Source organism: Carassius gibelio, chromosome B23 (genome assembly GCF_023724105.1).
Source record: "Carassius gibelio isolate Cgi1373 ecotype wild population from Czech Republic chromosome B23, carGib1.2-hapl.c, whole genome shotgun sequence".
Lineage (NCBI taxonomy): Eukaryota > Metazoa > Chordata > Actinopteri > Cypriniformes > Cyprinidae > Carassius > Carassius gibelio.
In genome coordinates, this window is record NC_068418.1 from 14,499,518 (window position 1) to 14,525,829 (window position 26,312).

Here is a 26,312-nt window from a genome sequence, read left to right on the forward strand (position 1 = left end):
TAGAGGAGGGCACTACACCCGTATCAGGTTTCACACCTAACCCAGCCGAACTACAGACATAAACGGCAGCAAATGGGAAGTGAGTGACCGGGACTCGATGTGTTAACATCTCTTACCTGTGTGGAATGCGCCAGGCACACGCTTCAGCCTGAGGTAAACTTTAACCTAATAGCCTTTTTTGAGTTACGTTATATATATATATATATATATTTTGTGACTGTGCTTTTCTCATGGCTTTGCTGCAGAAACAAGCTGTTGCGGTTTTGAATTATATTTCATTCGCCTTGACTCGCTGTAAATGTTCCTATTCGTTTACGTTTGTGACTTGAGTTAAGCAATATATATATATATAAGTAAGTTTTGAGTTAATAGAGTTAATAATGAGTAAGACAGTCAAGTCCAATCACCTAGTCATACGCAGTTCATCCTATGTTTGCGCGCTGCTTCAGTTTTGTGTCTCATATGCGCTTGTGTAGCAGTAATAGCTTTCGACAGCTCTCTATAGGTGTGGTATCACAACAGATTAAACTCTTTAAAGTTCCTGATATCATCTATTTCAGCTGTATTCCGTGCAACAAGCCAATGCATGTAAAGGCCGTCTTATTATGGCCCAAAGCGAGGGGAGGGAGGGGGGTCCAATTAAAATAGCTGTCAAATAATTCCACTTCTCACACAATATACCAAAACACTGCTGAGAAGGTTATTTTTTTCTGTTCTCTCCATTCATTTTTGATGTGCACAGGTGGGATTGTGATGGGTCAGTTAGTAAACCACATTCAGGTTTTGCAGAGGTGTGTTTATGTGTGTATAACAGGTGTCCATGCAGCTTTCCCTCCCTCATCTTGTAATAGTCTTCAGTGGGTCTGTAATGACCAGTTTGTTGCATCCTTTACTTTAAGTGTCCCATCTCTCTCTGTCTGTCTTTCTAGCTCCCCCTCATTGTTTAGGAGAGTATATTTAAAGCCGTGTGACATTAAAAGCTTTGAAAAGTTTTCATCAGAAAACAACAGCTAAACAACTTTATGGTGCCAACAACCATAACTGATTTTAATTTTATCATGATCCCTTCTGCTTTGATGTTTGTTTGGAGTGAACGAAAGTTACACTCATTTTTGCCTGGCTTACAGTGATCATTTTCCCACAGGTCTTTAATTGATACCTGCACATTTATGATGGCCCACAGCTTTCCTTCCGTCCTCTCCGAACGAACGACACTCATCCTAGTGACGGTTCTCCTGGTGCTGGTTTCTGAAGTCCATTCCCAAGGTTATATTTTGCCTTTTACCTTTCACTCAAGCCGCTCATTTACTAGATATGCACCATATTTTGGACGATATTGAGAATCATTTTTATAGTACGACGGATATCTAAAATAATGCCAATATTAAACGTCAGTACTATTTTGTACTGAAAGGTAATTTGGTAAGGTAATCAAATTTAATATGAATGTAAACATAGAAAATGTTTGTGCACAGCTAAACATTGGCAGATAAGGAAAGAACTAAAATAAAGTAAAATCTACTTTTGTAAGTCCTTAACTGTATGCTTGTTTCTGTATTTTTCTTTGAAAGCCGTGGATAATTGCTAGGGCTACTTTAATTAGATGTCCTTTTCTCTAACCAAAATGCAATGCCAGTACATTTCAAAATGAAATAAAGGGTCAAGTAGCATTCATGCACGCAGGCAAAAATAGCAATCCACATATAGCTCCCTTCTGGTTCAGAACTACATTCCCTTTCTTATTTATTTAAAAGTGAAGTGTATAGCTTTGGATAACAATGTTCCTAATAATAATGCAGTTTGCAGAAACAAATTTCATGTTTATTTATATATTACTAGTTCTTTCCTAGTGTCACAGAAATGATACTTCTAACCATTAATTCAGTTAATTTTCTTTTATTTTCTGAAGGTTAAGGCTGATACTGTAGTACACATTTGTACACATCACATTTGCCTTGAAAATGCATTTACAGATCCTTTATTCTGTCTTTGTAGTTTTGATAGCATCTCAAATGCTGTCAGCAAACACACAGCTTCTGTTTTATTTGTGAAATGTCATCTGCATTCCAAACAGTCCTTCTAATGGGACCAAATTTACAACCCACTTGCTAGAATAGTGTGTCACAACAATGAAAAACAATGAAAAACCTATAACAGTGCAGAAACACTAACATTTTAAACTCCTTTTTAGCCAAATGATACGGATTTTTTTCCCACCTCAATCTGCCTAAATTTTATTTTTCCCCAAGGGAAGGAAATTCTTGGTTAGCAGTACTCCAGAAAAGAATAGTCTAGAATGCAAACTTACTGCCTGAGGCCATTGTGCAAGATTGTGGAATCCCTAGACAACGGCACATAGCGTTTTGTGGATGTTGCTACATTTGGGAAATAAATTTGCTTTAAAAATGTTTGGAATAATTTATGTGTCCCCTCTAGCCCTGTTGTTATCTCTGTCATCCCTAGAGGATGCATGCTGCGCGTGTGTTTTCCACACTGTTTTTGTCTGAGCAGTTGGCCGCACATTTGTTGACTTCTGGGTTGGTGGTGCTGCTGTGTGAAAGCTTCCTTTTGCCTCTGATCCACTGCCAGTTAACGCAGACCATGGATATTTATTTGTAGCCACACTGTGAAAATTATAGTGTAAGAAGCTAATTCTACTGATTTTCACCCTTAAAGGTACTTTTATTGCTGTAATCTAATGCAGTTATAGAGTAGTCATATACAATAATAATAATAATTTTACTTGAATTAAATGTTGGTACCACATGAAACATTTTGTTTTATACCTGCAACACAGCATTTCATCATTCACCTGGTTTTATATTAATAATAACAATATTACAAATTTTATAATATTATATTATAATAATATATATTTTTACTTGAATTAAATCTGTTAATTTTGTTGCATCATTTAAACCTAATAAATAATTTTTATAACACGTGAAAGCCAGTACTCACTATTCCCTGCTTTTATAATAACAGCAATAATAATAAAAAAAAATATATATATATAAATAAATTTTTTCCCATTGAATTAAAACCCCTAAATCTGGATGTTAACGCATTTTATACCTAGCCAAGCATTTTTTTGTACAGTGTATGAACCCAGCATTTCACAGTTTCTCTAATTTTATTCTTTCAATAGCATAATTGGGAGCTTAAAGACACTACAGTAAGAGAGGACAAAGATCTTCATGTTTTTTGGGGTCATCCTCGTTGTGACACTTATCTGGGCTATGACGTTACATGCATGCAGCCCCTTCAGGCTGACCTTCAACCCCACCGAAGAGCAGATTTCCTGTGGTCCTCAACCCGCTGTTACCCTGCAGGGCATTACAGGGCCGGCTTTGAGCGCTCACGGACAGCTGGGGAGAGGGGAAGAACATAAAAGAGGGGATTGTGGCAAGCTGGCATGTGGAAATTATGCAGATAAGGTGAAGACAAGGGCAGAGTTGAGCAAGAGAACAGTGATGAAGGAAAAGGAGGAATGAATGAAAAACTTCCCGTGCAAATATTAAAACTTTAGAGGGGAAGTAGAGGGGGGGGGGGAGTCACTGAGATGCTTTTAGAGGAAGACTTTGATCTTTCAAGGCATTCATTCAGTATCTCATACATTCTGTTACACATTGTGTGTGCATCTGGCCAAAGACTTATCAAATGACTAACAGTCTTAACTACATCTGTTTTCTTTGCTAATAATGTGTTTAGAATTTTTATTCCAACAAAGCATGTTGCATAAAGTCTTAGTATGCATTTCTAGGCCGTCTGAAGCTGACTGTTCTGTCTGAAGATCGGCTGCAGATCAAATGGAAGGAGGCGGAAGGGCCAGTGCAGGGCTATAAGGTCCGTGTGCGGCCCATCACAGGTGAGACTGGAGTTAATTGTAAATAATTAAGATTAGATACAGTATGTGCATGCACTGACATATATATACAGTACTATTCAAACCCTTTTTTAATGTTTTTTTCTCTTATGCTCACATAGGCTGCATTTATTTACTTATTTACTTACTGTCAGTTATAATCTATTTATAAGATCCTTGCAAAATAAAAGTATTCTCACTGATTGTCATAGCATACAGCAGTCATCACTGGTCGCTCCAGGGCAGATTAAATCATCTGCTGCTCTGAGGAAACACCCAAATTTTGTCCGCTACACAAAAAAAAGTTTTGGATACCACTGAAGCAATTGATTTATTTCATTTCCCAACAGAATTTGAGATTTTGAAACAAAAAAATGTCAGTAAGTAAATAAATCAAATACATAGAAACGTTAAACGAATAAACATTTAACATCAAGGACCTTTCTTTCTTCTTTGTAGAACAGTACATTCTTTTCCCACTGAGTAAGCATTCAGAACAGGTGAGGAATAGGAAAGCAGGATTTTTGAGCGATGATCGAATCAGGATAGGCATAACCTTTGCTCAGATCTCTTCTGTGTGACTTCTCATCTTGCTTTTACCACTCTATATAAGTGTGTGTCCATATCTTTCAGTTAAACCCCTACCCTTTACCTCTCTCTTTCCCACCATTTCTCTCTCTCTCTGTCTTTATCTTTGTCTCTCTTATCTTCTGTTCCGCCCTTGTGCTCAGGTGAGTCCAGGCAGGTCTGCTGCAGTCTTGAGAAAGTTCATACAGCAAAACAAACAGCACACATGCCCCACACTGCTCCAGGCAGAGACAGACAGAAATAGGCATTCATGTTTCCCAAAAAGAATCTCACACTCCGCCATCTTTTGATGATATTAAGGTTTAAGTTAAGTGCAGTTTCTCACAGTCCAATCTCTATGTGAGTATATAATTCACTACTCTTATTTTCCCTCATACCTTGAAATGAAAAACCACATGCTGTGTCTCATTTCGAAGTCTGCGCCTGCAGGAGGTGGCCTTTGTCAGTCGCATGCGTCATCAAGTCTGTCTCATTTCATAAAAGCAACTTTTATATTCCAAAATAAGAAAGAAATTACCGTAATGCATACCTCACAAGTAATAATATGTTTTTGGACAACAAAAACCACTTCTGGAAGGCACAACATTCACTTCACACAACAATCATATGCATACTACATTTGAATATATATGTGTGTGTGTATGTATATAATTTATTTAATTAAATTGTAACATTTCATTTTTCATTTAAAGGGATAGTTCACCCGAATAGCAAAATTATGTCATTAATAACTTACCCTTGTGTCGTTCCAAACCCGTAAGACCTCCGTTTATCTTTGGAACACAGTTTAAGATATTTTAGATTTAGTCTGAGAGCTGTTAGTCCCTCCATTGAAACTGTGTGTATGGTATACTGTCCATGTCCAGAAAGGTAAGAAAAACATCTTCAAAGTAGTCCATATGACATCAGAGGGTCAGTTAGATTTTTTTTGAAGCATCGAAAATACATTTTGGTCCAAAAATAGTAAAACTACGATTTTATTCAGCATTGTCTTCTCTTCTGTGTCTGTTGTGAGAGAGAGTTCAAAACCAAGCAGTTTGTCATATCCAGTTCGCGAACGAATCATTTGATGTAACCGGATCTTTTTGACCAGTTCACCAAATCGAACTGAATCGTTTTAAACGGTTCGCTTCTCCAATAAGCATTAATCCACAAATGACTTAAGCTGTTAACTTTTTTTAATGTGGCTGACACTCCCTCTGAGTTCAAACAAAACAATATCCCGGAGTAATTCATTTACTCAAACAGTATACTGACTGAACTGCTGTGAAGAGAGAACTGAAGATGAACACCGAGCCGAGCCAGATAATGAACGAAAGACTGACTCGTTCACAAGTCAAGAACCGTTTCAGACGCGTCCGATTCATGAACCGAGGAGCTGATAATACTGCGCATGTGTGATTCAGCGTGAAGCAGACTGACACACAGAGAGCGTCTGAACTGAACTGATTCTTTTGGTGATTGATTCTGAACTGATTCTGTGCTAGTGTTATGAGCGCGGGTAAACAGAAGGCTTGACTAAAGGGCAATCATCGCCAATGATGCCATTACGTCGAGCGCAAAAGAACCGGTGAACCGTTTTCTTCAACCGGTTTATTGAATCGAACTGTCCGAAAGAATTACTGGTGATCCGAAAACTCATGCAACCGGTTCTTGACTTCTTGAATTACTCTGGGATGTTGGTTTGTTTTAACTCAGAGGGAGTGTCGGCCACATTAAAAATGTTAACAGCTTAAGTCATTTGTAGATTAATGCGTATTGGAGACGCCAATCGTTTAAAACGATTCAGTTCTATTTGGTGAACTGGTTCAAAAAGATCTGGTTACACCGAATGATTCATTCGCGAACCGGATATCACAAACTGCTTGGTTTTGAACTCTCTCTCTCTCTATTTTTGGACCAAAATGTATTTTCGATGCTTCAAAAAATTCTAACTGAGCCTCTGATGTCATATGGACTACTTTGAAGATGTTTTTCTTACCTTTCTGGACATGGACAGTATACCGTACACACAGTTTCAATGGAGGGACTGAGAGCTCACGGACTAAATCTAAAATATCTTAAACCGTGTTTCGAAGATGAACGGAGGTCTTACGGGTTTGGAACAACATGAGGGTGAGTTATTAATGACATCATTTTGCTATTTGGGTGAACTATCCCTTTAACGTTTCATATAATTGTTTATTAGATGCACTCATAACAGATGTATTCATTTTAGACAAAAGCAGTCCGTTTTTCAGTTTAGTCTCAAGCAGTTTTGACTGAAATGATCAGGAACAGTTCAAATAGTACATTAATATTTTTTTCATATCATAAATTTAAGGGAAGTTCCTTAGCTTAACCAATGGCATATGTTTGGGGCGGGACTATCTGCTTCTCCACTCAGGGCAGAGGACTGTTTTAAAAACCTGTTTTTCTTTTTTAGGTGTTTAGTGATGTTAGTGACATAAAGATTACAGACAAATACAGCTTCATCTAAATCATCAAATATTCTCTTTTCTAGAGGTTCCTCAGCCAGAGCTGATGCTCACAACTACACGCGGCCGGGCCACGGTGGCAGGCCTGGACCCCAGACAGGAGTATCTCCTCCAAGTTATGGTGCTCAATGGGACGCTGGAGAAACTCATGGCAAAAAGACGCTTCACTAGTAAGACTGGAGGATAAGAGGATGTTGCTTTGTGGTTGCAAACATGGTTAGAATGGTCACTAGGTCATTGTTAGGCGTCATTATAGTCAACCTACAACTCCTTCCTGTGGCTTCTGTGGAATATTTCACCTGCTAGGCTAAAACTCCCAAGGCTAAAATGTTTTTATTTAGAAAACTAATTGCACATCAATACTCAACAAGCTACACAATTTGAGCTACAATTTATGTCTGTACTAAAAACATTGGAAGTTACAGTAAGCCTTAAAGTTCTATTCAGATTAGAGGTTTCCCTTCTGATTTGTTGTTGGAGGTGTGGGATCTTCCCAAAGTGCTTTTTGTGCACAAGAAGCAGAAATCTGTATGTTGTAATTCCCAGTGGTACAAAGTACAGAAACAATCCCCTTAAACACATTACTTGCTCCGCACACACAAACAGTGTTCAGAAGAGATCTGTCTGTAATTGACAGTGTTGAATGGTGGATTCCTGTTGGATTACAGGCTGGGACTGACGCTTGTGTCTTTACAGGCACAAAACACTTTTGGAATTCCCTTTAAAACACAGAAATATCCCACCGAAACGACCACCCTGAAAGAAACCTGATATCAAATGATGAAATACCTGACTTTCAGATTTCACTTCAGCTGTGAATGTGCTAAAATAAGAATGCAAACACCAGTGATAAAAGTAGTGTGTTATGGGAGCTCAGACTTTATTCTATAATAGCCTGGTGCTGTCATTGTTAAAAGATGCAGACTATGCCAAACATCTGTGATACGTTTGGATGAGAAGTCGGGAGAGTAGGTTACTGTGTCTCCCCGTGCAGGTCTGGACAGGCCAGTTGTGAGGTTTGGCTAGAGGGCCAGGCTTGCTTGTCTGAGGGGGATTATTCCATTGTTCTCTCATAAAAGCATAAGCATCCACTCAGTTTTTCCATGTCATAAAGGTGTTAATAAAATGGGGCTTAAACACTGTTTGTTTGTTTGATGTAGTAGGACGAACCTAATAGCTTACTAAATAAATCAGCAAAAATGTTATTGTTCACTTCACATCCTTTCACATTTACACACACCCATTCTCTGATTTCTTGTCAGTCGATGGGTTGCGGGAAGAAGAGTTGATCCGCAGCGGGAACAGAGAGCAGAAGAAGAAAACTCACCCCATTGGCTCTGGATCTGGAGAGGTGGATGACGTGACGGAGGCTCTAGCAGCCCTTCCCACTGTGCTCTACCGAGAACCAGTGACTACAGGTAGAGGATTCGCGAACAATGTCTGCCAGTTTGTTAGAAGTTAACTATATATGTATTTGTAAATACAGCCTGATCTGCAAAATAGGCTTTGTGTTTTATACACTAATATTTAAAGGGGGGGTGAAATGCTCGTTTTCACTCAATATCCTGTTAATCTTGAGTACCTATAGAGTAGTACTGCATCCTTCATAACTCCAAAAAGTCTTTAGTTTTATTATATTCATAAGAGAAAGATAGTCCGGAAAAACACGACCGGCTGGAGGCGTGACGTGTGGGCGGAGCTAAAGAATCACGAGCGCCAGTAGCATGTGGAAGCTGTGACATTACCGTCAGGGAGAAACCATCATCCAAAACAAACCATGGCTTACAGTCAGATTCAGCCGTTTATTTATGATCCAGAATCAGATCCCGAGGCTGAAACTGAATGAGAGCAGCAGCAGCAACGACTCGCTCCGAGCGGGACTCGAACCCGGGTCTCCGGCATGGGAGGCGGACGCACTAACAAGGAGGCAGAGATATTTGAAGCAGTTTGACTCACCGCCTGCGGTTCCAACACACGATCGTGACCCTTTTTCGTTGGGATTGCATCATCCTTAAGAAATAAACGATACGCAAATCCGTCGTCAAACTGGGCCTTGTTTGTAAAACAAGCATCTTCGAAATGCAGGGAACAAACACAAACACTTGCACAACTCCGTTGATGCTCTGTAAAAAATAAACTCCATCCACTGGTCCCTTAATGCTGTTTCTCTTTTGGTAATCTGTGCAGGGTTGTCTTGCCCTGGCAACCAAAAACACACTTCTTTTGTGACTTTTCGCGACGCTCTCGCTCTGATCAGTGTAGTCTGTTGTGCTCTCAGTGCTCTGCTATACAGGAGCGTGCGCTCTACCGGCAGACGTGCCCTCAGGACCCATATAAGGAAATTCCGCTCCATCTAACGTCACACAGAGCCATACTCGAAAAAAACTTTCCGAAACTTGTGACAAACCGGAAGGAGTATTTTTGGAACAAAAATACTCCTTCAAACATACAACTTAATTTTTGAAACTTTGTCCATGTTTAGCATGGGAATCCAACTTTTTTACAGTGTAAAAAACTCAGTATGCATGAAATAGCATTTCACCCCCCCTTTAAAATAATAATAATAATTTTATTCTGCTGGGATGCATTAAATTGATTGTTTTTTGGAAAACATTTAAAATAAATGCTATTCTTTTGAACTGAATTCTTTAAAGAATCAAAAAAAAAAAAACATAAGCATCACAACTTTTTTTCAGCATTGATAATAATAAGAATTATTTTCTTGAGCACCAACTCAGCATATTAGAATGATTTCTGAAATTGTTATAATAATATTTCACAAAATTACTGCTTTTTTTCTATATTATAAATAATAAATGCAGCCTTCATGAGCATGACGGAATTCTGTGAAAAACAAAAAATGTATATGCCTGTTGTTGCAGTTTTGGCTCCAAGCTCCATATGTATGAAACAGTGGTACTAAAAAATGTTAACAGCATAACATTTCTTGGTGACAAACCGAACATACTGTTATAGTTCCTGCCCAACCGGGTGTACAAAGCAGAGGAGCCTTCCATCCCGCGGTCTCTCTGTCATTATCAGTGTTTTACTGGTGGAGCTACAGATGGTTGAACTGGCGCCAGCTCTACTATCTTACCTATTAATAAAAGTCCATTCATCCTCCAAATGCCTGTCATTAATGCAGCAGTAATGGGACAGGGGACTGGACCTGTGCTGAGTGTGCATTTAGACCAAGGCGGGGTGTGGGAATACAGACACCATCACTTGCTATTGTCACTCATTTAACTGTCAGGGATTTTTCAGTCTTCCAATACCCTATTCAGAAACCACTTAACATGCTTAAACATTATCAACATACTTATATTTTATTTTGCAGATAATTTAAGCTTTTGCTTTCATATAGCAGTTTTTTAGGTGCAGTTTATATAATACATTTATTTAAGTATTTATCTTAAAGTTATGTCTTTCTACTGCTATAGAGCCTCCTGTTGTACCTGAGCTTGAGCCAGAAGTTGACAGAAACACCAAAGAAAAGAAAAAGAAGAAAGACAAGAATCGATCCAAGACCGAGGATAAAAATGATCAAGAAGAAAATGGAGGGAAGTCAGTGAGAGAAGAGGTCTCCATCACCAACAAACCGAGAAAAACCACGCCAACCCAACCTGTCACAGGTAATGCCACTCACAATTCAGATGAACTAAAGCAATCAGATGGGCAAACCGTTAATGAAAAATCAATGCTCATTGTTATTGACTTCATAAATAACCAAATATAAAAGTATGACACGCATTGACTCAGTGATACAGGAACATGTTAGGGTCAGTGTTTAACAGAGTTAATGAGCTGTGTTTCCTGTGTCTGTGTAGTGAGGGCTAATAACAGAATTAGGGACAAACCAGAGTTAATAACACCGTGTAGGTTGTTATCAGGGCCTCTTGTGTGCCCTCAGGACTGAAATTTGTTCCCTCCTTTCTCCCATCTGTAAAAAAACACACACATAGATAGGAATGCACCATTAAGAAACAGTAGATGTATTGACAAAAGGCATCTTGCAAAAGCATTGCACAATTTTTTTTATATAGGAGCAGAGAGGAATATTGAAGAATATTTGAAAAGATCCTTGAATACACTTCACAGCAAAGTGCAAAAATTCCCAGGATAAGAGACATTAAAAGATACAAGTTCCACTGCTTAGTGCTCAGTGTGACCCTTTATTAAAAAGGGTCGTGTTTGACTCTTGCCCATGTGTCTCAAGCTGTTTCCACACGAAAGCCATTTGAATGCAGCGCTGGAGCTCAGGCTGATCTGGTTCTTCTGGTGGATGGATCCTGGAGCATCGGCCGCACAAACTTCAGGAAAGTGCGTGACTTCCTGGAGGGTCTGGCTGTCCCCTTTCACATTGGGCCGCAGGGTGTGCAAATAGGTGAGATGTTATTTCATACATTGTAAATGTATTGCAATTTTCAAAGATATGCTTCTCAGTGTCAACCCTTAATTTTCCCGCTCCCTCCCTCCCAGTGCTTTCCTGTCAACTCTCTACACACCTATCTATAAAAAAATGGAAGAAAAAAAATATTTAAAAGTTTATAAATGTTTTTGCTGTCACTTTTGATTAATTGAATGCGTGCTTACTGATTAAGAGTATTAATTTGTTGTCATTTTAGCATTATCTCAGTACAGTGGAGATCCACGGACAGAGTGGCATCTTAATAACTTCACCTCTAGAGAGCCGCTTCTGGAGGCCATCAGGAACTTCAGATACAAGGGAGGCAACACTTTCACAGGTAATGGTAGATTTATACACTGTATATTTCTTAATGACCTGGGATTAAAATAAAATATTCTAAAAAGGAAATTTCGGAATCTAATTCCTGATTGGAAGTGCCACATGGACCATTCAAATAATTGCACCCCTGTGATATCATATTTTTGTCACCATTTATAGAAATTCTTTTTTTAACATGGTAAAGAGGGTTCTAGGCAGTCTTGATTTGCATTATATATTGCATTATATTTTTGCATTATATAACAAATCTTGTCCATTATAAAGCTACTAAATGCACAGTTTCTTATAATAATGGCTTATTGTTTTTTTTTGTTTAATAATCTGAATGCTATATACATCACACATCAAGGTAGCCCAGCAGTGATGAAAGGATGCTTATATGAAATGAATACGAGAGTATTGGTTAATTTTTAACATGTCTATATTTCAGGTCAGGCTCTCATACATGCTCTTGAGAACAATCTGAAGGAGGAGGTGGGGGCGCGACCCAACACCCCACAGTTCCTGATGTTGCTGACTGATGGGAAATCTCAAGATGATGCCATTGCTGCAGCTAACAGGCTGAAGAATGCCGGCGTAGAGATCATTGCTATTGGTGAGAGCTTTTTTATTTTCGCTTTTTTTTCTGCTTACCAAGGCTACATTTATTGAATAAAATAGTCAAAACAGTAATATAGTTAATATATTTAACATAATTGTTTTCTGTTTTACTATATTTTAAAATGTAATTTATTCCTGTGATGCACAGCTTTTTTTCAGCACCATTACGCCAGTCTTCAGTGTCACATGATTCTTCAGAAATCATTCTATTATGCTGATCAAACATTTCTTATTGTTTAAAACAGCTGTGCCATGATACATTTTCTTCGGATTCTGTGATAAATAGAACAGCATTTGTTGGAAATAGAAATAATTTGTTACATTTAAAAAATGTCTTTATTACCATGAATTTTGATGTGTTGTGTCAATTTAATGTTTAATTAATAAAAGTTAGACAAACAGTAGTTTAATTATAGTATATGCTATTGCATATGTAAAATGACCTTTGCTATAATTATGTGCATATATTATACACACATAAAGTTTTATCTTTATTTCTTTCCCACTCATGTCCAGGTGTGAAAAATGCAGATGAGGCAGAGCTGAGGCAGGTGGCGTCTGAACCGCTGGAGCTGAATGTGTATAACGTGAATGATTTTCCTCTGCTCAGTAAACTGGTGGGAAGATTAGCACGCATCCTCTGTGGCAAGATTGAAGAACGTGTTAAAGCAAAGAGTAGGCCAATCACATACACATTGGTTTTCATTATAGTAATCCAAATTCCCACATGCTCCCATTGAAACAAAATGGTATATGTGTTTTTCGAGAAGGAATGGAGCGTCCCACTCAGGACCCAGTTCTGTCCTATCCCAGCCCAACTGATCTGCAGTATGTAGGCCTAGGGTCGAGAGAGGTGCGCCTGCGTTGGACCGTCCCTAGCAAAAGTCCTCAGCAGTACAGAGTGGTGTACCACACCGCTGAAGGACAGAGTCTGAAAGAGGTGAGCCAAGTGTCTTGCACTCTTTTCAGCACTAAAATGTAAAAGCTAAGTCTGCATACATTTCTGAAATCAAGAACTTTTTTTTTGAATGATTATACACTGCGACCTTATAAAAGTACATTTTATATTTCTCAGTATGAATTATTTTACTACCGTTGCATCACTGCCATTACAACTCCTCTACTGTGGCCTAATGGCATAATAATAAATAACGGTCATCCAGGGATTATTAGACAACAGTTTTATGAAAACCAAAAAGAGTTTGTACTCTTTTTTCACCCTCTGTATAGTAGGGAAGTGTACAATTTTGGATGCTGCCTAAAAGTTGGTATCTTCCAGCCATTAGACTGGTATCCTGTCAAGATGTTAAAAGCTGGAATTGCTTGTATCTGATCACTGTGGTTTAATTTGTAGCGCCAGGAACTGAAGAAATGTTGGTTTGTTGGTGCCACCTACAGGATGCAGTAGTTGTAGTTGAATTCAGAAAACTCACTTTGTTTTTATATGCATGTTGTTGATTGATTTCAGGTGGTGGTGAATGGAACAGACTCCACAGTTCTGCTGACAGGACTGTCCTCACAGACACAATACCACCTGTCCATCTTTCCTGTCTATGAGAACAATGTGGGCTCTGCTCTGAGAGGCACCTTCACCACTTGTGAGTTTCAGCACTCAAAATGCATTAATAACATTTCCTAATTTAGATTTTAAAATCCCAAGACCACATTGAATATCTGGGATTTTAAACTTGGGAGCAGAACGTTTTAGGATTTTGCAAATGAAAAACAAATACTATGGCATAAATTAATATACATGTTATAAATGTAAATTTAATTTTGTGCAGCTAAAGTGCTTTTGACGTTAAAGCAAAAAGGGATATTTATTTATTTTTATGCTGATAATGTAATTTGGTCTCACTGCGTATCATAATAAATGCTCTCTGCTTTAAAGTACCATTGGCGATACCTGAGGCTCTAGAGGTCACCGCGTCCTCCCCTAGCAGTCTGCGGGTGCGCTGGCAGCCGGCCGCTGGAGCCACACAGTACATGGCCTTATACTCCGCACTCAACGATGGAGAGCCTGATGATGCCAAAGAGGTGAGCCTGGGACATCTCACAATGTGGCTCAGTGTTTCTAATTCTGTTAGAATGGTTTGATGCCATTCGTGTGCTTGTTTCTTGTGCCAGGTGAAGTTTGGACCAGCTCAGACGGACGTGGAGTTGGTGGATCTGATGCCATCCACAGATTATTCAGTCACGCTTTATGCTCTTTATGATGAGGACCCCAGTGACCCAATTACAGCCATCGGCACCACCTGTAAATACAGATTCATTATCAGCACTTTCATAGAAACGTATCTACCTAGTCTTACGAGACTGATTTTCCCATTATCCTCACACATGCTTTTATCCACTTCCCAGACAGGTGTGACAGTTCTTCTTAAAGGGATCATTCACACAACATTTTACAATTCTGAAAATTGACTCAACCTCATGTGATTCCAAACCTGTATGACTTTCTTCTGTGGAACATAAAAGATGACATTTTTAGAAATGTTCTCTTTGTCCTTACTATGAAAGTCAGTCAAATCTGTTTAGCTTAAGATTTTTTTTTAAGTACCTTTTTTTGTGTGTGTGCAATGACATGAGGTTGAGTAAATGTTCAGAGAATCTTTTTTTCTCTCTTTAATAATGTCTTAAAGGGGTCATTGGATGCCCATTTTCCACAAGTTAATATGATTCTTTAGGGTCTTACTGAAAAATCTGTAACATACTTTGGAAGTGTAAAACAACACACTTTTTACCCTGTCAAAAACAGCAATTTTCATAGCAAGCTAATTTTCCTTTAAGGGGGGGGGGGGGGGGGGGTGAAATGCTCGTTTTCACTCAATATCCTGTTAATCTTGAGTACCTATAGAGTAGTACTGCATCCTTCATAACTCCAAAAAGTCTTTAGTTTTATTATATTTATAAGAGAAAGATAGTCTGTACCGATTTTTCCCGTAAAAACACGAGCGCCTGGAGGCGTGACGTGTGGGCGGAGCTAAAGAATCACGAGCGCCAGTAGGCTTTTGCGTTGAGAGCGTTTCGAAGCTGTGACATTACCAGTGTTTGGAATAATGGCGTAAGGTAACAACGTTATTTTTTCAGTAACGGGGTAATCTAACTAATTACTTTTCCCGTCGTCACAACGCCCGTTACCATTACTGAAAGTTAAATGCGGTGCGTTACTATGCATTGATTTAATAAACTATGCAATCCGAACGCACCCCTGACTCACACAGCGAGTGAGGAGGTGGGTTAAAAACGAGATAAGCGATTATGATTAGCTAAGGCAGAGTGATATGTTTCATGGTAGCCAATCAGAGCCAGTGTTTTTACACACATGCCGGCAGATACGCCAGCGGTGCCAAACAAACACACACACACACGCAACAGCACAGATTCGCAGCAGCAGCAGAAATGGCAAGTCACGCGCCGATAGCTAAGTTAACAACACAGAGATATTTGAAGCAGTTTTACTCACCGCCTGCGGTTCCAACACACGATCGTGACCCTTTTTCGTTGGGACTGCATTATCCTTAAGAAATAAACGATACGCAAATCCGGCGTCAAACTGGGCATTGTTTGTAAAACAAGCATCTTCGAAATGCAGGGAACAAACAAAACACTTGCACAACTCCGTTGATGCTCTGTAAAAATAAACTCCATCCACTGGTCCCTTAATGCTGTTTTTTTTTTTTGGTAATCTGTGCAGGGTTGTCTTGCCCTGGCAACCAAAAACACACTCCTTTTGTGACAATTCGGTCTCTCGCTCTGATCAGTGAATGTCTGTTGTGCTCTCAATGCTCTGCTATACGGGAGCGTGCGCTCTTCCGGCAGACGTGCCCTTAGGACCCATATAAGGAAATTCCGCTCCATCTAACGTCACACAGACCCATACTCGAAAAAAAACTTTCCGAAACTTGTGACAAAACGGACCCATACTCGAAAACCCATACTCAAAAAAAACTTTCCGAAACTTTGTTCCAAAAATACTCCTTCAAACGTACAACTTAATTTTTGAAACTTTGTCCATGTTTAGCATGGGAATCCAACTCTTTAACAGTGTAAAAAACTCAGTATGCATGAAATAGCATTTCACCCCCCCCCTTTAAATGCTAATGAGCTCTGCTCACCCCGCCCCTGTGACATCACACAGCCAAGAATCTGAAAACTGCTTTATTTGAAAAAGTGGATATCATTTATCTGGATTTTATCTAAGTCCACTGGGTGGAGTTTAATCATTATATTGTGGTTGTGTACACACACTACCAACACACATTTCAGTTCAAACAAGTGAATTTTGCATCAGATGACCCCTTTAAAAGAAGAAAGGAGAGGAAAAACTACCAATAAACGTAATATCTGTCACTAAGCACCATAAATTAGGTCAGAAAAAAAAAACTGGTTGTAGATTCTCATGTTTATGATAACAGCCACGTTAACCTCTTTGTTGCTCGAAGGTAAAATAAAATGAACATGAATGGAAACTGTCAAACCAATATGTGGTGGCAAGATGTCGATTAAATGTCGATGAATTATTTTGAACCAATTTACAATTGACAATAACAATTATATATGGTAATTCCCACCATTAAAAGAAATTTAAGAACTGATTAATAATTCAGTTTTTAAAACAAAAATACAAAATAAGAAACATTTTTATTTTTCTGTCAACTCCTGACTGTAACTTCTCGTACCTGCAACTCAGAAGTTTAGTCTCTTGCGATATTATTAAATTGTCCCACAGAAATCCCTATGAAATTCCTTGATGTCTTTTACTCATTCCCTCAGTTCTTTCTCTCATCTGTCTATTTTTTCCAGTCCCACTGCCGTCTCCTCTCAGTTTGCAGTTTCCCATGGTCAGTCACAGCACTCTGAAGGTCACGTGGGTCCCCGGAGCTGTCGATGTTCCTGCACACCGCGTCATCTACAGCACCAATCACGGCAGTGATGTCAAGCAGGTGAGCAGATGCCAGAAGTCACTTGTTAGGTCTTTGTCGTTCTACCCAAACTGCTTTGAATCTTTCATCTGTTTTCAACATTGCTAATAATAATAAACGAAGAGAATCAGCATATGTTCTGTGTTCACTATGTTCTCTCTGTTTCTCAGGTGGAGGTCAAAGGTGTGAACACAGTGTTGCTGCAGAATCTGTCTTCCCTCTCCAGGTATCTGGTGTCAGTTCAGTCTCTCTACGAAAAGGGCCTGTCCACTCCTATCACAGCCAATGTCACTACCTGTAAGTTGCAAACATTATGACATGTTTAATTTTTGTTACTTCAGTTTAGAAGCATGTTCATTATATCATCTTTAATCTTCCAGTAAGAGTCCCAGCTCCCTCGGATCTGAGAGTCACTAACTTCTCCGGCAGTGACATAACCGTGCGATGGGAAGCGGCGGCGGATGACGTGGTCTCTTATCTCATCAAATGGATCTCCCTCAGTGAAGGAGACCTCAGGCAGGTTAGCTCCAACTCTAACACTTCCTTTGTTACATACGTGCTATCAATACTGATTGAGTTAGCTAACATAAATGTGTGGTTTATAGAATCAGGTGACAATAGGTGGTAATTCATGGATATATTGCAGTTGACAGTAGATGGGGAGAGTGAGGGGGCGATCTTGGAAGAGGTTAAGGAAGATAAGGAGTATCAGATTTCCCTCTCTGCATTATATGCCGATGGCGCTCAGAGCGAGGCTGTGGCTATACGATACAGCACATGTGAGTATATATACTTATATGCATGTGATTCCTTTGACTACAACATGTGAATAACTGGGTTGCATTTTTTGTGTTGCTTTAGTATCTGGAGGTGGTCCGAGCAGTTTGTCCATCTCAGAGGAGACAGCAGTCAGTATGCTGGTCACCTGGGTTCACCCCAACGCTCATGTGCTGCAGTACCGTGTGTCATACACTCCACTCAATGGGGATGCAAGGGAAAACACAGTGAGTGCTTTTAAAAGAATGAAACCTCTTATTTTGTATTGCCTGTGTGTATTCATCTACTTGCCCTATAGAGCCCATATTTTGGAAACAGGTATTATAGAGACATGGGTACTTGGGCTCTTACAGTAACCACTCAAGACCATTTAGAAAAATTGCACCCCTCAGGTCATCTTAGCAACCATATTGCGATTGCTTGGAAACCACGCACAAAACCTGAAGATTCTGGCATTGGCCTATGAATGGCCAAACACCAGTCATGTTTTCTTTAGACAGTGAAAAGATCTAGTTCACACCAAATAAATTAAAACATTTCTGATAGCTGAAATAAAAATCCAAATTATGAAACCTGAAAAAATAATCTAATTACAAAACAATTGTTAACTCTAAAATTATATTATGACCATTAAATCAATAATGACCATTGACAAAATTAATGTTGATTATTCAAACTTGATAGTGATAATGCTAGATGGTCCTAAAAAAATTAACTGTTATATTAATATATTATTATAATATTAATATCCTACCATATGATATTGATAACATTCAAAAATATTTTTTTATAAAGGAATCCATACTTTATTTAAGGAAGGATTAATTCAATTGATCATCAAAAGTGTCAGTAAAGATATTTGTTACAAAATATTCATATTTCAAATAAATGCAGTTCTTCCGAGCTTTCTATTGATCAAAAAATTGCTTAAAATTGTTATCAGCTTAGATTATAGTAATTAATATTAGACAGCACAAGTGTTTTCAGCATTGATAATATTAATAATAATAATTACAAAAATCTTGAGCATCAAATTAGCTTATATTTTTTTTCAGTGTCATGTGACACTGAGGACTGGAATAATGGCTGCTGAAAATTCAGCTGTGCCATCACAGAATTAAATTCCATTCTAAAAGATGTTCAAACAGAAAACAGCAGGAAAAAAGAAAACTAAAATAAAAGACAAATTGAAAATGATAGATGTAAATTTTAAATTCAAAACTATAATAACCCTGGAACATCGCACCGTTGCTTCATGTTGTGTGTTGTGTTGTAAATGAGGTGTCCTTTTTTTGTGTTGGTTAAATAGGTGTCATTGCCCGGCATCGAGAGGCGCGTCATGCTGCAGAATCTCCTGCCTGACACTCGTTACAGTGTGCTGGTGACTGCTGAGTACCGCAATAGAGAGGGTGGCAGCGCCTCAGCCCAGGGGAAGACCAGTGAGACACACACACACACACACACACATCAAAACAGTATCTCTAGTATTACAGTGTATAAACTTCCCACTGTACATTGCTTTGCCAGACAGTGTCTCGTATTTACTCTCCTCTGTGTGTTTCTCTCTCTGCACAAGCAGCCAGTCTGCGAGTGAGCAGCGTGAGTGTGGTGCGGTCTGACCACTCCAGTATATGTGTGTCCTGGAGGCCCGTGCCAGCGGTCAGTGGCTATCGCATAGTCATCCAGGCTCTCAGAGGTAGCAGCTCAGCTTAACCGTTTTTGGAAAAAGTTCTAAAAAAGGTAGTTTGTTTTAAGTTATTTACTTTTCTCTCTGGACATTTGTGCTCAGATAAACAGACTAAAGAGGAGATAGTAGATGCTGCTAGCAGCAGTCACTGTTTCTCTGAGCTGCAGCCGGAAACGGTCTACCGCATCAGTGTGCACTCCCGTGTGGGAACAGTAGAGGGCGCTGCGGTCACGATCCTTCACCCTACTGGTCAGAATCCTGTTTGAGTCATTCTTCAGCTTTAAAAAATAACTGATGTTTGTTTTGCTCAACTCTAATAATATGTAATTCTCTCATTAAGCAACTGCTCCAGTGAGAATTCAGGTTCCTCCTCGGCTGCATCCCATACAAAGAGAAGGTAAAAGTTGCAACAGTTAAGGCATGTTCAAATCCAACACAGATATTTCCATAAGCATTCAGTGAAATCAGGATTTTGAATCGAATTAATGCATACCTTTTCATCTATTCACACCAAAGAACAATGGAAATGTACTGAATGCAAATCAACTGAAAGCAGTTCGCTTTGCTTTTCCTCATCACTTTTGGTGTGAACAAGCCTTTCATAAAAAAATAATACTTTCTTCAAACATGACATGATGTCTTTTTATTTCTTAGTGTGTCCTGAGACGACGGTCAGAAATCATGTAGTTAAAGGTATGGTAATATTTACATTTTACACTTATTGCATTTGTCAAATACTTTTGTCCAAAATGATTTGTTTTGACATTTAGGTTTATGTATGATCAGTTCACACATTCCCTGGAACTCAAATCCATGACCATGCACTATGCATTCTCTAGCACTATGCTCCACTTTTTGTGCTTTGCAGAGTTTGCTTATTTTCTGTTTGCTCATACTAGCCAGTACTTAATTACACTGGTGCCCAACACATTTTTTAAGATTTAAATATCTGATTTTATATATATTTTTTTTATTTCTCTTTTTTTTTCAAGATTTATAGATATAATATACAGTAATATACATTTTACATTCATATATATTTTTTAATTAAGTATTTTAATCGTTTTAAATAGTTGTTTTTATATATTATATTTTTTTTATGTTTTTGTAAATGTTGTTTACAAATATAATAAGCTGGAAACTGGTTACTTTTTACAGAAAGCTCCAAGATTAAATTCCTACACTCTTAGATGTCAAACCTGAGTTAACAGGCCATCCTTACTGTTGAGCCCTAAACAAAAAAGTGAATTTGTGTCTTCTAGGCTTCGACATGATGGAAGCGTTCGGTCTTACTCAGAGAGCACACTCTACCATTGAAGGTGTGGCAGCTGAACCTTTCATCTTCAGCACCTTACCTAGCTACACCCTCTACAGAGACGTACAGCTGACCCAGAGCACAGGGTGAGAACACAAAACACACACACTGTTACACACACACTCAGTTACACCCTTCATTCAGCGCTCACACCCTGTCCGTCTGTCTCAGCTTCATTCATCCGGCTGGCTTCTCTCCAGAACACACCATCAGCATAGCCTTCAGGCTCTTGCAGGATTCACCCAGGGAGCCCTTCGCCCTCTGGCAGCTCACGGACAATGACTTCCAGCCCAAGATGGGGGTGGTGCTGGACCGTGAGTGCATGGACACTTGAGTAGATAAATTCAAGGACTATTAAATCGTAGATCCCAAGTTCATTAGATGCTTATTCTCTATTTAGCTGAGAAGAAGGTTCTGCTGTATTTCAGTCTGGACTACAGAGGAGAGATACAGGAACTGACCTTCGACCAGCCACAAGTCCACTCAGTTTTCTATGGAAGCTTTCATAAGGTTTGTGTGAAAGTTTTTTTGGTTGATGTCGCTCAGTCAGACAAGCTTTACAGAACATCCCATAGAAATGTACTGGTAATTGACAACAGTAATTGTTATTATTACATTATTTGTACTAATCAGCCATTACACATTAAAAATTTAACTTAAAATCAGAATGTAGGCAAAACTTTTTGACATCAACTAAATTTGAAAAGTTTATTATAGATAGAAAAGTTTAGAAGCTTCTCTCAAAATGATAGATAGCAATATTTTCTAAGGACTGGTCCGTAATGTTTTAGCGAAGAGGTATAAAAAGAAATACAACATTTAATTTGCCACTGATTCTTCTCATCTCTTTAACCGATTGGCAGATCCATTTTTCGGTCAGTCAGGTGAGTGTATCTCTGTCTGTAGACTGCCAGCGGGTTGGCGAGAGGCCCGCACGCCCCCTGGGAACTTTGCCCACTGATGGTTTTGAGATGTTGGGCAAACTAGTGAGGACACGTGGACCTAACAGTGGATCTGCGGCGGTGAGTCTCACCTCATGAGCACAAACATACTGAGAAAAGTAATGAATATACACATATTAAGGCAATGTGTATTATATTTTTCTGTAGTTCCAGCTGCAGTCCTTTGAGATTGTGTGCAACACTACTTGGGCATCAGAAGACAACTGCTGTGATCTGCCCTCACAGGTACACGATCAGACTAGGTTGAGTTGACCTATCAATATGGCACGGAGTTATGTGATGTAGTGCAGGATGTCTTAAAAGTTGCTTCTGCATTTTAAGTGTGGCTCTCTGTTCTCTAGAGAGACGAGGAGAGCTGTCCTGCCCCTGCTTATGCATGCACCTGCACCACCGACGTCCCTGGAGCACCTGGAGACACAGGGCCACCTGTGAGACTACAACGCTGCATTTTTAAACTGACACCAACATTAGAAAGCTTGTGAAATCATTTTAATAGTTGTTGGAATAATCAGTGTTGTGATAATTATTGTTGTAATGGTATGCATGTATTCAGGGGAGACCTGGCCCTCGTGGGGAGAAGGGAGACAAAGGAGAGGTGGGACAAAAGGTAAGGAAGCATGAATATAAATTTGGGTTTGAGCATACAACTATTATGTTAGCCACTAATTTAAAAACATTTAGAGTAACTGTTTTCTATTTGAATATATGTGCTTTTTTTTCTGCGAAAGCAAAATTGAATTTTCAGCATCATTTATGCTGATTCTACGATGAAAAGAATGTTAAAATAGATATCTTTTGAAACATTATATATCTATTTACTGTCACTTTTGTGTCTGTTGTTCCTTTTCTGCATCTCTCCAGGGAGAGGTGGGCCCACCTGGTAAACCGGGCCCTGAGGGCGGCTTTGGCACGCTTGGAGCCGCTGGTCCACGGGGAATAACTGTAATGGGCAAAGTGGTACGCCTACACTTGTTCTACAGAGAAGATCTAATGTATTAGCACTTGGAACAGATTTAAACCCTGTCTCTTTGTCTTAATAAGGGCCCACCAGGAGCAAGAGGGGAAAAAGGAGACATTGGAAGGCCTGGGAGCCAGGTGAGCTTCAACAACCAGCTTAAAGGCCATGGTTGTATTTGGTCATATTATTATTTATTAATTTTTTTCTGGTATATCTCACTTTTTTTATTTACTTTGTGTTAATAGGGTTTACCAGGGCCTCCTGGTCAAAAAGGTGAAGAGGGCATGCCTGGTCCTAAGGTACGTCTGTGTGGTTAGAGGGAGGTACTGTCCTAAGTGTGTTGGAGTCTGTCATTCATCCTTATGTCAATAAATTACCCACAGGGCACCAGAGGAGTGGAGGGTAACATCGGTAGCCCAGGAATCACAGGCCCAAGAGTGAGACTTAGCCTTACCTATATGCATTCATTGAATATTTCATACTGTACATGCTTTCACTGCACTCTTTTTTACATTTCTGTGTCTATAATTTGTAGGGCTTCCAGGGTTTGCCTGGTCATCCAGGGCCAATGGGAGAGAGAGGGCCATTAGGTCCCCTAGGGCCCACCGTAAGTAAACTTTATGTCCTTCATCCATCCGGTCCAGCTGAGATATATGGCCAGAAAAGATTTATATTTGAAAAATGTTGGACAGAAATTAGCTGTTACGGATGTGTTCCAGATGACTTTTTCTCTTTCACAGGGTCTTCCCGGAAGTAAGGGTGAGAGAGGCGAGAAGGTGGGTTGCAAGTGACATCCTTGCTATATGCAAACCATAAAATAGATTTTGTTTGTTTTAATAATTCTTCTGCTTATTAGGGTGAGCCACAGTCTCTTGCCATGATCTACCAACTTGTTACACAGGCCTGCGAAAAACTTGTGCACAGTATGTAGTATATTCACTACATCCATTTGAGTCGCAATAAATGCAGAATTTAAAAGCATCTTTAATGGGATTCTTGTCCTGAGTAACTGCATCTCAAGTATGAGCTGATATAAAACTGTGTTTTAGATGAAGTGTTGAAGTTGGATGCTTTTCTAAATGAGATGAATCGAAAGCCAGTGCCCATCCAGGAACCAGTAGCACCACCAGGAGAGCCTGGGATACCAGGGGGAAGGGGGCCACCTGGAGCCCGAGGCCCTCAGGGTCGACAAGGAAGCAGAGGAGAGTCTGGGAAACCAGGGTACCCTGGTGAGCAGGGTAAGCCATAACATATTCATTTCTTTGAAGATGCCATCTGCCGGGCAAACACCACATCTGATGGTCATTAGACACATTAGTTGATTTACAGACATTCTGGATTACATTATGGAAGTATTTCTGTGATTGACTTGTAGGACGCAGAGGGATGGCTGGTGAGAAGGGCTCTCCAGGAGCAAATGCGGTGGGACCACAAGGAATAAAAGGATTTGCAGGTACTGAACCATATTTTTATAATCATCTTATTTAGGTTTCTGTTCCCAAAGTATGAAAAACATTGCAAAAATATATTTGTAATTATTATTTTTTGTTTTCAAATAAAATAGCTAAATAAAATGCACCTGAGAGACACAATGAAGTAGTAAAGGAGTATCTTTATTTGATAAAAAAAATTAACAAAAATTTGTATGTGTATAAACTGTCATACCTATTTACAGGATTCTGTGATGAATAGAAAGTACAAAAGATCAGCATTTATTTGAAATAGAAATCTTTTTTTACATTAAAAATGTCTGTGATTGTGATCAATTTAATGCATCCTTACGGAATAAAAGTATTCATTACATAAAATTATAATTTTTTAAAAATAAACCTTAGCGGCCTCAAACATTTGAGCAGTAGTGTATATCTGTAGTATTGTAGTGTATTCATTTGTTTTACATCACTGGCTAATTGGTTTTATTTGTCTTTGTATTTTAAGCAGACAAATAATGCTATTTTTTCCAATATATTTTTTTCTGAAAATCGGTCCTGTTTTCCTTTTTTTTTCTTTTTTTTTCTTTTTTACATAATTTCGCTTTTACACAAACACAAATAATGTCTTTGTTATGAATTTTTAAGTGTTACTTGTACCACTATGTATTTCTACTTGTAAAATACAGATTAAAAAAAATGTATATGTATAAATGTCTGAATGCACTGTAGGTCACTTTGGATAAAAGCTTCTGCTGAATGCATAAATGTACTTGTACAGGACCTCCAGGTGAAGCTAAAATAGGGGAACCAGGTCCCAAAGGTGAGGCTGGTAATGTAGGACCACCGGGTATTCCAGGAGCTCCAGGTCAGCAAGGAGAAATGGGTCCCCCTGGTGTATGTGACAGCAGTGGATGTTATCAAGGACCCCCGGCTGCAGGTAAACTGAATTGTGTCATTATGAAAACACCATAAAAAACAGTGTAAGTTCAAGTGGGTAAATTTGCTGTTTATATCATTTTTCAGAGGATCCATTCCCTAGATACCAGCCTTGAGTTACTGAGAAGTAGCTGTTTTACTTCAGCACTGCCAGAATCATCTCTCTGCCCAGACTTTGTAGAAAGACACTGTGTGACTTAGTGGATAAAGAGATTCTGCCAGACGTTGACTTCGAATGAGCCAGTCGATGGACTCTTTTGACTTTATTTTCTCCATGTGGAAGCTGATCTTATCTCAGTACTCCCATTCTGAAATCACCAAAGCACTGATCATCCTTGACCCTGTCTTCCACCCAGTATTCATCCTGATCTACTGCTTGGAGACTACAGTAGATGCATGTGCAGAACTTTTTGTGCAGCACAGAGGAAATCACAACACAATCAAACTGTTTTACAGAGACATATATTTTGGTATCCAGTGTCTTTCTGAACAACAGCTAAAATCCGCACTAAGAATGTTTCTAATATTTGACTTTTAAGTATTTTATTGTATTTAATGCACTCCATGTGTTTTAAATGTATATTGTTGAAGGCATATTACTTTCAATGTTTTCCATTCCTGTTTCTTGACCTCTTACCTATGGTTTTTGTATCAAGTGTTTAAAAAAAATGGACTAAGCAATATGTTGCAAGAGCAATACATATTTTAATATGAAATACACTGTGATATTATATTGTCTTTTTACATATGCAGAAGTGCTGTCCAAAGTATTTTATAGAATTATACTAAGTGAACTCGCTTTTGTTTTTGTGTTAATACATGTTTATGCAAACCCGTATGAAATGAACCTGATAAAGATCATAAATGAGACTCGCCTGAGATCCATCAAGCTTCATCAATGAAATGGTTACTATTCACATTCACTGAAAAACAAAATGAAATAATGTTTAAAAAAAAAACACTTTTGTTTACAAAAATACCAATTTAATAAGCCTAATTTCAGCATGTAATTACTGTCTGTGTAATTACAGCAGTGAAATCA

The 26,312-nt window shown here is 38.8% G+C and overlaps 1 protein-coding gene across 2 annotated transcripts; it reads left to right on the forward strand.

Annotated features, from left to right (window-relative positions):
• LOC128011667 (collagen alpha-1(XX) chain) lies at positions 1-26,140 on the forward strand. 2 transcript variants are annotated; one of them, XM_052594342.1, is made up of 42 exons: positions 1-153; positions 1,145-1,266; positions 3,764-3,868; positions 6,957-7,100; positions 8,193-8,348; positions 10,371-10,562; positions 11,147-11,314; positions 11,556-11,675; positions 12,108-12,272; positions 12,794-12,952; positions 13,048-13,217; positions 13,746-13,875; positions 14,169-14,314; positions 14,405-14,534; positions 17,084-17,223; positions 17,373-17,499; positions 17,583-17,722; positions 17,849-17,981; positions 18,064-18,206; positions 19,289-19,418; positions 19,559-19,675; positions 19,769-19,915; positions 20,007-20,063; positions 20,321-20,359; positions 20,929-21,067; positions 21,153-21,295; positions 21,382-21,491; positions 21,845-22,003; positions 22,091-22,168; positions 22,285-22,371; positions 22,497-22,550; positions 22,805-22,900; positions 22,985-23,038; positions 23,147-23,200; positions 23,285-23,338; positions 23,437-23,508; positions 23,642-23,677; positions 23,758-23,824; positions 23,951-24,139; positions 24,277-24,354; positions 25,113-25,271; positions 25,358-26,140. In XM_052594342.1, the coding sequence occupies exons 2-42, from the start codon at positions 1,170-1,172 to the stop codon at positions 25,384-25,386; spliced, it is 4,713 nt and encodes a 1,570-aa protein (XP_052450302.1). In that variant the 5' UTR covers positions 1-153; positions 1,145-1,169; the 3' UTR covers positions 25,387-26,140. The 2 variants fall into 2 exon arrangements, with proteins under 2 accessions (XP_052450302.1, XP_052450303.1); XM_052594343.1 differs by having other exon boundaries at positions 3,794-3,868.
• Positions 26,141-26,312: the final 172 nt, after the last annotated feature.

Coding starts and splice junctions, on each gene's coding strand:
- LOC128011667 (XM_052594342.1), top strand. CDS start 1,170: ATGATGGCCCACAGCTTTCCTTCCGTCCTCTCCGAACGAACGACACTC. Junction 19,916..20,006: donor CACGATCCTTCACCCTACTG/GTCAGAATCCTG, acceptor TCTCTCATTAAG/CAACTGCTCCAGTGAGAATT. Junction 24,140..24,276: donor AGGGTACCCTGGTGAGCAGG/GTAAGCCATAAC, acceptor ATTGACTTGTAG/GACGCAGAGGGATGGCTGGT.